The sequence below is a fragment of the Harpia harpyja genome, chromosome 21 (genome assembly GCF_026419915.1).
Source record: "Harpia harpyja isolate bHarHar1 chromosome 21, bHarHar1 primary haplotype, whole genome shotgun sequence".
NCBI lineage: Eukaryota > Metazoa > Chordata > Aves > Accipitriformes > Accipitridae > Harpia > Harpia harpyja.
This window is the reverse complement of record NC_068960.1, coordinates 9,364,635-9,378,487: the sequence shown is the minus strand read 5'-3', so window position 1 is coordinate 9,378,487 and position 13,853 is coordinate 9,364,635. Positions and strand designations below refer to the sequence as shown.

Here is a 13,853-nt window from a genome sequence, read left to right as displayed (position 1 = left end):
CTCTCTTCAAAAACTATCACTGTAACATTCCCAAATTCTTTCTGAGTGGAAGAAGAAAGGCATATTCTTTAACTACTTCCCTTCATCTTGATGAATTTGTGATCTACTTAAATGGTTAAAGTTGGGGGAAAAGAGAAGATACAAAGTGCTTTAGGTTAAGGTGCAAATTATGCGCAATTAACAACAGTGTAAATGATTACAAGAAAAAGGTTACTCCACAGAAAGAATTGTGCTGCCTGGTCTGTTTTTTGCTATGTTCTGTTCTCATTACTGCAAAAGAAGCAAATGATAAAGTAGAAAGGGTTTAATTCCTAATCCTTTTTGACAAAGCGTCCAGGTTTCACATCTCTAGATAAGGGCTAATCTTTACAGTGCCTCGTTTGGGAAACACATGTCCTGAAAGCCAAATGAACCGAATGAAGAGGATCTACCCCAGCCAGCTCTCAATCTATACTGTCCACAGCAAACAGGTCAGGAAAACATTGTCTGAATTCCTAGTGTTGTTGATCATAGAGAAGAAGCAGATAGTACTCAGGAAAAATAATTTCTGATTCTTGCAGCAGTTCGGGGGACTTTGCTATTACTGGGTCTTTTACTCAATTTTCTTACTTCATTTTTACCTCTAAGTTTCCAGGTGAAAAAGTGCTAAGAACTGTTGAAGGCTTTCCCAGCAAAATTTTGCAAACATTTTTGTAGACCACTAGGGAGTCCTGTATTTAAAATGTTTTTCATCTTGCCAGTCTTGAATACCATTTCCAATCTTGAACACTGTTCCTGAATGTTCTTTCTCTTCTCTTTTCTTTACAGGCTATTGTGTAGATTTTGTCGTTGCAATGCTCCGAAATCTGTAGATTATAGCTAAATCATAGAATTAGAGCCGACTAAAATGAGAAATATCTTACTATGTTATTAAAAAGAATAATCAAAACTATTAGGCTTTTCTGTTAAAGGAATGAAAGAGGATCCATTGGTTTTTAGCATTAACAGTGGAGGTTACAACCTCAAAGAAAGGTTACATTTAATGAAAATCTTGATATTTTTACTGGCAGTTGTTTCCTTAAGTAAGAAAAAACAATAAAAATTAATGTATATCCCAGAATATGACATAAAACCCATTTATTAACGTCCATTTTCTATGGACGTGTTTAGGGATTATTTAAAATACCACTTTTCACCCATAAAACCATTTTTGGATTAATTTTTTCCACCAAGTCCTGTTAATAGAGTTTTGATTTAAAATGCAATTACCATCTAAGTAAGTTTCTGCTCTATAGTCCTGATTCTGAAGTGGGTGGCACTGAGGGACATAATAACAATTCTATATTCATGTCCTATGATTCTTTCTCAGGAGCAAATGATACTTTATAGGATTATTTACAGCTGGTCAGTATTTCTCAACCACAATCTCCATGTAGCATGGAGAACACCATGAATTACTGTTGGTTTTGACACAGTATCTGTTCTGGGGGGAAAATCTGCATCCAGACTTTTTATGCTGTCAGGTATCACTGAAAAGATTAAGTTGTGCGAGTTCAAGGTATTTGAGTTCATTCACCTGGTAGGCAGATTAAATGTTACTGTAAAAGCTTCTGCTAAGGAATAAGGAAATAATTCTACTGTTAAATAAGTTACTTTTTCTTGGGGAATAAAATTTCACCAAAACTGAGATCTGTGCGTCAGAGATGTAAGGATAAGTGGTTACGGTTGAAGAGACAGGACAAGAGGTAAATGAATGCAAAATGAACTTAAAAACCTGGGACAAAGGGCAAAACTTTGCAGCTTCACTCAGGCCACAGAAATTCCACATGGAAAAGATTTTAATCAAGAGTTTACCTATAATTTTGTTCCTAGTTTGTGGATAGTTTCATCCTCTGTAAGAACAGAAAAGAAAATTAACCTGTATTTCGACAGTCACTCATCTAACCTTGTATTGAGTTCAGTAACTTGGGTATAGTGGTAGAAAAAGGAAAATCAATAAATGGACCCAGGTTTTAGAATCATCATTCTGACTGGACTTCACTGGCTCCTGCTCTGACTGTGGGCTCTTCCAGACACGAGCCAGTTGTTTCTTCCATGTTTGATAATCTTCACATGCGCTTACGAGAAGCTTCTAAATAGCATTAAAATTCTTAGAGTTGAGCACAGTTCTGAAGCAATCTTCTAGACTGCTGAAAATAATAATAATAGTAATATAAAAAGAGAGAAAGAAAAAAAGAAGAGTAGCAATGGAAAGGAAGAAAGTAATTGGACTTGAGAGCTCTTAGGATCATTATGGTGAGTACAGATGGAAGAGGGCATTTACAGCGAGCAAACGTAGAAGTGTCTAAATCAAATTTGGGGACCTGTGTAAGGAATTACTGAAGTGAAGGTTCTTGGGATATATGTGATGAATGGATATATTGGTCAGCAACTGTTCAAGCTAAAGCAGTGAGAATCATGATGGAAGTAGTCTGGAAACATCCTTCAGCTCGACGTGAAGGAAAAGGACTAGGGAATCAGCTACTGAATGCTTTGGTGTGGGAACCAGTAACCTTTTTATAATGCAAACAATAACATCTGATGTTGTGTTTGACTAAGGAGAGTTGTGGGCAATTAGCAGCCCCAAAGAACACATGGAGAATCTGTAAGGATGAGCTGAGCTACAGACAAGGTGCCAGATCAGTATGGTACATTAAGTCCTTAAAAAGCTGGTGGTAAAAAATATAAGCAAGCAGGATGGGGAACTTCACATTTAATTGAACTGTAAAAAACATCAGTTTGGCTGTGGCTAGCCTAAGTGACTTAAATTAATAACTCATCAATTCATAACTGAATTGTCTTTGGATAATCTCAAGATTATTTTCTTTTTCTTTTTTTTTTCTTTTTTTTTGTTGTTGTTGCAACAACATAGCAACAATTCTGCTGATTTTCTTATGTAATCTACAGCGTCTACGTACATCATCTTCTGCCATGAAGTTGTTGTTTAAATTACAGACTCTAAAATCCTTGTGGACTCTGAAGCCTCCTAATAGGACTTTCCACGGACACCCCAGGCTGCTTGCCTCTGATGTATATTCACAGTACGAGTCTGTCAGGCGGGGCGAACAGGAAATACCAAAGTACTTTAACTTTGCAAGTGATGTACTGGACAAATGGTCTGAGATTGAAAAGGTAGATGATCTTTTGTTGTGCAGATGAGATACTTTAATTTTAAATTTAATTTGAAATAAATTGGGTTTTTTCTTTATCAAAAAAATCAGTTGCCAAAACCAATTTGCATTAGAAAATTATACAAAATCTTATTCTTTTTTGCTTTATTTTAAAAGTGTCTCTGACCCTTGGTTCTCCCTATGTAGGTAGAAAAAGCAATGGTAAGTCCCTTTTGACTCTGATTTCACCTCAGAATGGCTGTGCTTATTCCTTCTGCATACTGTAATATTAGATATTCACATCATAAAAATACAGGTAATGTAACAATAACATTGCATGCTAGGGAAAATTCTCCCACAAATGTTTAATTGCCTTGCTCCAAAGTGGATTCTGTATTTGTCCAGATGCCCTGCAGTTAGACACCACTTAACTCCCCTCTTCCTGAGCAATCAGACTAGAAAGAGTCCTGGGATACCGTGTTGCCCTGTTGTTTTATCTTGTCCTCTGCCTGTGCTGCTTCTGTTTAATAGTATTCCACAACTCCATCCAGAATATCAGGAGTATTATGTGAAGTATTTCACATAGTATCTGTTATTTTGTAAGAGCATTAATGCTCAGCATAAGGCTTAAACTGAAATAGGATCCAGACTAGGACTTGAGTCTGAACACAATTGGGATGATAAACATTACATGTTCAGAAAAGGAGAGTTTATTGGGAATATCTGAGCTTGATCCATAGCAAGTCTCAATCCATTAAGGACAAGGGAAAAATAATAGCTTATATGCCAATTGTGAAATACTCAGATCTTCTGTAATTTGCAGATATTTGTGCATCATAATTTCATGGTCTTTCAGAAGAAAATATTTTAGCTTTGAATCCCTATGTTTTGTAGGCTGGAAAAAGACCATCAAACCCTGCCTTTTGGTGGATAAATGGAAAAGGAGAAGAAGTGAAGTGGAGCTTTGAGGAGCTGGGGTTCCTGTCTCGGAAAGTGGCCAATGCGCTGACTAAAGTATGCGGACTGCAGAAGGGGGACAGAATTGTTGTGATCCTGCCACGAATCCCAGAATGGTGGCTGGTGAACGTGGCTTGCATGCGAGCAGGTCAGTGAGCATATCTGAGACTGGTAAAACTGGTTAATGCAAGTCAGTTGAGAGGATCAAGAATTTATATGGTTTATAAAGGAAAAATAACGTAATAATCTAGTGAGTGGCCTAGCTACCATTTACGCAGGGAGTCCTGAAGGTTTTGCACTAGGTGCTGTAGGACAGGTGGCCTGTGCAGCAGGCACGGAGATGACAGAAGGCAAGGAAGAGCCATGGAACTCACCAGACAGGTCCACATTTCATTACTTACAGGAAAGCACAAGCAGCTGCATTACTCCACTATAACTGTTTGGCTTGGGAATGCCAGGGCAAATTCATTTCGGAGGTCAGTTTTGGGAATAGTTAATAGTTTACGTTCTTAGAAAAGAAGCAGATGTAAAAAATGCCATCCCAAACTAACTTTATTGCTCTTCCAGGAATTGTCTTAATTCCGGGAATATCCCAATTATCAGCCAAAGACATATTATATCGACTCCAGGCGTCAAAGGCCGCATGCATCATTACCGATGACACACTGGCTCCTGCCGTGGACTCAGTGGCATCTGAGTGTCAGTTTCTGAAAAGCAAGCTAATCGTGTCCAAAGGCAGGCGGGAGGGATGGCTGAACTTCACTGACCTGTACAAGTGAGTATGAGTTAGTGACACTGCAGTCATGATGCAGAAAGCAGACCTGTTCTCCACAAGTGCTCATTTACAACTATTCATTGACTACAAATACTTATCATGGCAACGTTAAGGTGCTAATCATGACTGCTTGATTGCTGATCCACATCAGAGTTGTTTACTAACAGTGGTCTTGTTCTGGGAATTTTCTATCCTGTTCTTCTGAAGGGGAGGTCTATCCGAGGAAGTGTAACTCCACATTATTTTAGTCTAATTTGGTGAAAAGCTTCTGTGAAGCTTATTGGGGTAGGAGTTCTGCAATATGCAATACTTCATTGCATTCTGAAGCCTGTGTAAAGTAACCATTGAAGTCACGATTGCATTCTCTGTTTTAAAGAAACCAATCTGCTGACCATTCCTGCGTTAAAACAAGGATTCGAGACTCAATGAGTATCTTCTTTACCAGTGGAACCACGGGTTCTCCAAAGATGACTGAACATTCCCAGGGTAGTCTTGGTTTCAGACCCCTTTTAAGTGAAAGGTATGAAAGGTTTGAGCCTGGTTGAACATGGGATAATTGAAGCTGCGTAGTAGAACTGATGAAAAATTACTGAATAAGAAATACCAATTTACAGCCCCAGTCCTTCTCCCTTTGAAATCGGACTAGAAATTCCAGCAGATTTCTAGGGGCATAGGATTGCCCCCAGTGTTTCCATTTTTCAGTGAATATCTCTTACCCTTGCTTTAGAGTGGTTCAAAGGACAGCCATCAGCTGGGAATACGTTAGCACAAAGAACCAAGAGATACCATGCTGTTTGGGCTGCAAAAAGCTTTGTGACATGTATAGATGAGCAGAAGCAGAGTTTATGTTGGTTGCACAGATCACCCTGGTCCCTCAGCAGCCTTAGAACTGAAATATCTGGTGTCCAACACAGTATCCGTGAATGCTGCTGTTTCAGCCCTATCTTCCTACCCAGCACAAAGTCACTTTATTGAAATTCAGACTCCTCTTTTTATGCTGTTATGACTGACATCATATATGTATGATATACATGCACGTGTGTGTGTATATATATATTTATGCAAATATATTGTTAGGTGGCCTTTTATCCTAGAGCTAGCTCATAAAATAAACTTATTCAGAGTGCCCAGGGCCCATATATTTTGTCAGAAATCTTGGGCTTGTTGGTTTTTTTGGTTTTCTTTGTTTGTGGTGGGGGTTTTTTAAGCAAAAATTTTTCATTATCTTTTTGTTCATTTTTTTTTCTGCTCTATCAGGTACTGGTTGGATTTGACTCCCTCAGACGTGATATGGAACACAGCAGACACAGGATGGATAATGGCTTCACTGGCATCTGTTTTTGATCCCTGGGTTTTTGGATCATGCATCTTTATACATAGACTACCACAGATTGAATCAGCAGCCATCCTAAATGTAAGGAAAAACTCATGGAGATGTGTTAATCTGCAGAAAGGGCGCAAAAAAAATAATTTTTAACAGCAGCGATAGATTTCGTGAGGGTCGTGTCCATAGTTGTGTTCGAGATGCTGTATCTGTTGTGTAAAGACCCTGTTTGCATTTTTAATGTACCAGAAGTGGCCAAACCTGTGGTTCATTCATACATTTTGCTAATAGCTGGAGAGCACATGAATGAAAATCATCCAAAAGCAGCAGTAATTGCTTGTCTTTTGTTCTAGTGACTCTGGAAGTAATATCAGCTGCATCAGTAATGCAGACTGAAACTGAAGAGTTTCTCTGCCCACACTGGCCAAGATGAAAGTGAAAATCTCCCTATAATGTAGACAGAGGCAGGCTTATTCCAGCCATGCTCCAAGCTGTGCAGTCTGGGTGTCATGTAGACATGTTAGCATGGGATTTTGTCCGATCAAATATACTGCGAATCTCTGCAGGAGGGTTTCTTACCCAACAGAGAACATATGGTGCTTTTCCATAGAAAGGAGAGCTACATTTGCCCCCTATATCACCTGTTCACTGTACAGCCACAAGGCAGTTTTTTGACTTCATATCTCCATCTTGTTGTTTAACTCACTAGACTCTCTGCAGATTCCCCATTGACACACTGGTTGGTGCTCCAACATTGTTCCGCATGCTGGTGCAAAATGATCTCTCCAAGTACGTCAAATTATTTACTAATGTTTAATTTACCCTCACTAAACTTTAGTGATCTCCCAGATCTAGCTGGTTGACCAGAATAGGGTAGTAATTTAGTTTAAAATAACCTTCCTGAAAAGACCATCATACAAAATTTGTGAGTTTTGCCGAGTTTTATGATCAAACATAGAGAAACTTGATGTTTTCCTTCAGAAATTTGAGACTTTCAGTACTGAATTTGTGAGCAAATCCCTGAGGCTATGAAACTGAGTGCCTGTTAAATTCTTTATCATAATTTTCAGTTACCACATTAATTGTCTGTGCTTTGGGAAGGACTGTCATCCTAGAAAGTCAGTGTCAATGTAACTGTGAGGAGAGTGACTTGTGGCAGTTGTACATCATCCCCTGCTCCAGTACTCACTGCCTGCCACTGTTCCTTCCTCCCATCTTGCACTTTCTTACTTGGGCTGTTGCAGAGGGTCAACAATCAGGGCCCTGGCTCAACAAATTGCTCTGTGGTTAGTTATAGGCATGTCCTTAAATCTCAGCTGACTTCAGCAAAAATTTTACTTTATTTTTCATGCGTGTTTAACTCCGACTACTACTACTCATATATATAGTGTTGAGCACAGACCGATATCCTTGCTGTATCAGGAGCCAAAGAATCAGGAATCCTCTGATTTCCCCACTTCATGGGACTAACTCCCAGTAAACAGCTCTCCAGTATTATTTGTTTATAGTTGCATGCTCCTTGTCTGGCCCAATAGATTTAAGTACTGCCTCTTGTTTTTTAACTCCCTGTGAAGCTACAAATTCATGAACCTGAAGCACTGCATAAGTGGAGGGGAGCCACTCAACCCAGAAGTCATCGTGCAGTGGAAAAGCAAGACTGGGCTGGACATCCATGAAGTATATGGCCAGACCGAAACGGTATGTCTGTGGGTCAATATTCTATTAAATCTTTGTCATTCCTTTTTGCTTTACAATGTTTTAATGTTGTTTTGAAAGAATACAGCCTGTTTCTTCCTTCCTTTCCGTGAATGTTTCAGTAATCTCCCCCCCCCGATAACTTCTGAAAGAACACCCTTTCGTGGCTCTCCTCACAGAACCTGCCAGAAACATGGATTGTTGGGAGAAGATGTTCTCTAATATTTCCATAAATGTCCTTAAGCAAATTCCAAGTAACAGTGACAGACAAGAGGGCAGAGTTTGAATCTAAGAAAGAAGACTGGTTAGCAGAGAGCATGAATGCTTCGCAGATAATGGAACAGGATTCTTTCAGGGAGTTTCTTGATTTTGCTGATCTGTACCATACAGCACTGACATACAGGATCCTATGAATCTTAATTCCTTACTTTGGAATTATTCTAGAAAATACATTTAATGAATTGAATGTGAATGTAGCAATTTTCTACTGCAAAACTTTGTTTTGATTTTGATTTTTACAGGGAGTAATCTGCTCTGTTTTTAAAGGAATGAAGATTAAACCTGGATCAATGGGGAAGGCAGCTCCCTTTTATGATGTTCAGGTTTGTTAGCTGCTCTTTAGATTCTTTCATGGGGTTTTTTGTTTGGTTGGTTTTGGGTTTGGTTGTTTGTTGGTTGTTTTTTTTTTCTCCCATTGGACTAACATACATGTTCTTTTCATTCTAGATCATAGACAAAAATGCTAATATTCTGCCTCCAGGACAACAGGGGGAAATTGCTGTCAGAAGCAAACCGATAAGACCACTTGGTTTGTTCTCTGAATATGTAGTAAGGACTTTATTTTCTTCCTCACCACCACCAATCTCCCCAAAATCTCTCCAACTGCATAGTGGTTCAAAAAGCTGAATATTTTTCACCAGTTTATTATTTATTACCAGAGTAATTTGTTTGTTTGGATTCGAGGATGTTAGAAAAGGGAAGAGGAGAATTTGCTCAAGATTGAGTTAAAATTTTTTTAAAGAATCAAAATGTTTCTGTTTTTTAAACCTATTTTATTGTAATTTATAGCAATGTCAGTACAATTCTTGAACATCCTTGCCTGAAAAATTAAGTTCCAGTGCATTTAACATTATGTGCATTATAACATAATGTATAGCTAATGCGTGCTCAAAATCTAAACTCCTGTTTGTAAACCACTTTGAGGATAACCCTAAGAAAACAGCAGAAAGTGAACGTGGGGACTTTTATGTCACTGGAGACAGAGGGACTATGGATGAAGATGGGTATTTTCAGTTTATTGGAAGAGACGATGACATCATCATTTCTTCAGGGTCAGTTTGCATGCTTCCTTTCTAAATCTGCTGTTGTATAATCTTATATGTTGTGTTCCTAGTGAGCTTCTGACATAATAGTCCTGTGATGAATGTATTGACCTCTTGACTTAGGAATACTTGCTTTTATTATTAGCTTTTCATAGATCTGCAGTATCATCTTCGTGATGTCAGTGGCATCTCTGTATCCATTTCCCCTGCAACATCTCGTCTGTTTCAACAAAGAGTGAAGACTTCCATTGGCAGAGGAGGGATTTTAATCTAGTTTGGTTTTTGACTAAAATTGAAGGACATCTCTATTGGACTCAAAGAGCATTGAAACATTTTATTTTTAACATGTTGAAATGAAACAATTTGATACTGTATGAGGTGATACCATAAGGTGGCATCAGCCATAATGTGGCATCAGCTGGTACTGCAGACCCCAACTATCGGGGTGGGATGGAGCTCCAGCTTAGGAGCCACAAGGAAAAGGGAGAGATGGAGAGGTATCCACAGCCCCAGCAGTCCTCTACCACATGACCACCATGAAATGCTCCTACCTTCTCACACAGCCAACTTTCCTATTCTGCCTGAAGTTTCTATAGTTGGTTGTTGGTTTGGTTTGGTTTGTTTTTTTTCTTCAATATGACAATTAAAAAACATTTGGTACTGGTTTTCCAGCTCATAAAACCAAATCCTACATTTTTCTTTTCTTACCTAGGTATCGCATTGGGCCATTTGAAGTAGAGAGTGCCCTGATAGAGCACCCAGCAGTAGCAGAAACAGCTGTTGTCAGCAGCCCAGATGCCCTCAGAGGAGAGGTAATGATGCTGAATTGGGGGGGGGGGGAAGCAATATGTTTGTTTAAATATATAACTGTATGAAGCAGTTCCTACTTTACTGAATAATGTACAGCTCTAAGGCAGTCATGTCATCATGGATAATCCTACTTGGGGTGACAGGCAAAATCCCTTCCCTTTTATGTGCCTTTGCTCTTCTTTGTTTCTTTTCATCCCAAGAAGGTCTTCTCTGTGAAGAACATTACAGTGATGTTTACCTTCCCCTTGTTGTTAAGCACTTGTCTATATGCTGAAATTGTCTTTTCTGGCTGTCTTGGTGTAGCCAAAGTTATACTATAACTGCCCTAGCATTAGACTTGGGCTACATGTATGGAGAAAGCATAGTCCTGTGCTGGGATGATAGGGGCCTGCTGTCCTCAGTGTGAACTTTAGAGAGAAACAAAATGTCCCTCAGCTTCAGAGAGAACTCTGCAGAGACACCTCTTATTACTCCTTCTTCTTGACCCCCACTGAGAGGATAGAGCAAATGCTCATGCTTTGTAATGAGGGCAGGAAAACTGCTTTCAGCTTTCCCTTCTGCACATACATGTGCAGAACCTGGGCACAACCATTTCTTACATTGTGCTGGTTTCTCTGTTCCTCCCTTTTGCATGTCATGACTCTGAGCAGTACTGCTCACTGGTAACCTATATATCAGCTCTTAAAAATGGATGATGTCAGTTCACTTTTGTCAACCTTACCTTACAGGTTGTGAAAGCATTTGTGGTCCTGTCCCCGACCTTTTCAGCCAGTGACCTGGAGAGCTTAACCTGTGACTTGCAGGAGCATGTCAAGAAAACTACCGCTCCATATAAATACCCTAGAAAGGTAAATGCTTCTGAGGATAAACTTTAAACTAGGGCACCCTTCCATAAATCTCAGGAGAATTACTATTTGGATTTTCATGGTTCACCTGAAAGAGACAGTGGTAAACATTCAGCTAGGGCACTGGCTCCAGAAAATCTTTCCTAAATAACATTAGTTTACATTGGTTTTCTTACATTTGAGTAAAGTGTTTGTTTAAACCTCTCAAAAATTTCTAGGCTTCATATGACACCCTAGTTAGATCTGCATGTTCTAAGTCGGGCTCACAATCATAATTCTCCATTTTGTATTTAATCTTCAATCAAGCACACTCTGGTGACTTTAGGGTAGTACCTGACTGAATCTGAGTAAGTTTTTATCTACTGGTCCTCACAGTTAATAAATAGGAGGAAAGCTCAGGAGGATACACTTGGTGTGTCTCAGTAATCCCAGACTACAGGAAAAGAGCTACTAGCAGTGCCTTAGTTCAGCTGTGCAGACTAAGGACCTTGTGCTAATAACATCCCTTTTTTCTTCTTTTGTCATTCATCTCTGACCTCTGATACCATTTAGGTATTCATCCTTCTGTTACAGTACTCATGTTACAGTACTCAGTTTGGTTAGCTGGGAGGCAGCTACGCAGATGTTTGGCCATCTAGGCAGCCAAAGAAATTGTTTCACAAGTGGCATAATGTGCTGCCTTGATTTGGCTTGGACTTGATTCTTTAGGCGAGCAGTTCTTACTGATGGGAGTCCTCTTAGTTTTCAACATATGTTGAGAGCCAATCTTGGAAAATCAACTCTGTAGAACATGCTACATTGTTTTCTGTCTTTTTTTTATTTAGGTGGAATTTGTCCAAGAGCTGCCAAAGACAGTCACTGGGAAGATCAAGAGGAATGAATTAAGAAACAAAGAGTGGGGACGGATGTAGTATTGTTTGGAATTTAACAGAACTTCTTTCATTCTGTTAAAACTATATAAATTTCTCTGATAGAACTGCCCTCCTTCTGACCTATTTTTGTTAAATGCCTGAGCATCAAAAACTATAGATAAGACCAAGATGTGATGTTTGTGCCTGCTTGCAAAACTTCTAATGTCAGTACCATGGTTTCCGTTCCTGAAGCACTGCTGGGAAAGAGAACAAACCATACAACTCCGTTCTAGTCCTGAATGTCCATAGGTTCACCAGAATTTGGCTGGTGACCCATCTCTTTTAGATAGCATCCAAGATCAGTGAAGAGATGTTGCTGATATCGATTGTCTAGCTCCAAGCTGCAGAAAAGGGAGGCATGGATTTGAGTGGTTCAAATGCTCTGTCCTTAAATGCAGCATGTTTAAACTGAATGCAGCTCTCCTATCATTTACTGAAGATGGAAAGACTCCTCTTTATTGACACTACCATTTGACCTTCATAAACCTTTCTTGTTTAATACATGTGTTGATGACAAGCAGTGCCAGCTTCTCCCATGCTTTTTCCACAAATACTCTCTCATACAGAGGTAGCTTCATTGTTCGCCCTCTGTTCTGATCTTTGCACACAATACGAAAAAACGAAACTCCTGTACCACTTCTGGTGGTCTTTAAAATGAAGTTTGCTGTTTGGCAGGTGACCCAATTTGTAGAACAGACCATGGTTCTTTGCCATAGTAGACACTTGCTACAGGATCAGTCTATTTCTGCAGCCACTTAAAGGTGAAACCAGTGAAAAAACTCCCTTGATCTGCTTTGGATGATCACATCTCTGTTTAACATTTAGCTCTTAGCTTTATGAAGAAGCATGTATTGTAGTTTACACACCCTTACTTCTTACAGTTGCACATGCTAGAGTGGGCCAGATTTCAAGGCTATATCAGTTCTTGGCTGTTCATCCTCAGGTTTTGTTAATTTTGTGTACTGAATGAAGATTTCCTTTTCTGGTGTGAATTTTCATTATTTGACAAAAACGTCTCCAGCCTTGGAGTCCTCTTCTATTCATTAAATAAGAAGGTATTGTTGGAGAACAATAACATCTTTAGGCAGGAAAGAAGGTCTTTTACAGCTGTGTCTCACTGCCTGCAGTTCTGTGTCTATTGCAGCTGTAAAGTGAGATTTGGAGAACTGTAATTTTGAGAAAGTAAAATATTTTATTTCTTGAGAGTAAACACTTTGCTTATGTCAGTGAAACAATTTCTGTACTAGCAACTGCTGAAATGAAAGCAATTGTCAATAAATACAATGTTTACTTCATTCTTTTTTGACAGTAGCTTCATTTTTTGTAATGCTCCTTAGTATTCCACAGAGGTTTCTGAACACTTTTCACTATTTCACTCCTAAGGTTTCTAGGAGCATTAGATTACATGATTATAAAACTAATCACTAGTTTCTTGAATGCACTTGTTTGGGCATGTCACTTTTTGCTGCCTCAAGCTCTTTTCTGTATCCAGTTCAGTTTCCTTTAAAAGCCAAGTACTCCTGGGCCTTCCAGGGAGTCTACATCTTCTAGATCTTTCTGCTTGGTTTCAAACAAACAAGTGTCTCAAAACAACAAAAAGCAGACAAAACAACAAAAAAGTCTGCAAAAAGTGGCCCCTGGAAACTATCCTTGTCACTGCAGTTAGCTGTTTGGGCAGTTAAACTCCAGTAATGTCTGAGGACTGGGAGGTTGATTTTTTTTTTTTTTTTTTTTCCTCCCTCACCAAATTTAGGGACCTAAAATCAAGCAACTAAATTCAGAGTTGGGAAGGTTCAGAGCCTTAAAAAAAAAGGTCTACATGAAACTACCACACTGAAGACAAGAGTTTTACCACTGATTTGAGTGCAGTCATGATTCTTGACTCTCTAAATTCTAGTGTGGCTCTTTAGAATAATTTGCTGCAGGCTTCAATGCTAGAACTGTCACCTATGGTGATTCCTTGCTTAGCTGACCTTAGAAACTGGGTTTCCGTTGTGCTCTAGTACCCAGTTTTTTGCATGAATGGGCTGGGATCAAAGTCAAGCAGACTGCCAGGTTATTCATGCCACATGCTGTGCCTGTAGTC

General features: G+C 39.2%; 1 protein-coding gene across 2 annotated transcripts; it reads left to right on the top strand.

Moving 5' to 3' along the window:
* The first annotated feature begins 255 nt into the window (after window positions 1-255).
* Window positions 256-13,064, top strand: LOC128134977 (acyl-coenzyme A synthetase ACSM4, mitochondrial-like). 2 transcript variants are annotated; one of them, XM_052773384.1, is made up of 14 exons: window positions 256-470; window positions 2,974-3,150; window positions 4,023-4,233; window positions 4,653-4,860; window positions 5,237-5,380; window positions 6,118-6,274; window positions 6,894-6,973; window positions 7,759-7,882; window positions 8,401-8,481; window positions 8,606-8,707; window positions 9,083-9,210; window positions 9,914-10,013; window positions 10,740-10,859; window positions 11,681-13,064. In XM_052773384.1, the coding sequence occupies exons 1-14, from the start codon at window positions 408-410 to the stop codon at window positions 11,765-11,767; spliced, it is 1,782 nt and encodes a 593-aa protein (XP_052629344.1). In that variant the 5' UTR covers window positions 256-407; the 3' UTR covers window positions 11,768-13,064. The 2 variants fall into 2 exon arrangements, with proteins under 2 accessions (XP_052629344.1, XP_052629342.1); XM_052773382.1 differs by lacking the exon at window positions 256-470 and having other exon boundaries at window positions 2,531-3,150.
* The last annotated feature ends 789 nt before the right edge of the window (window positions 13,065-13,853 follow it).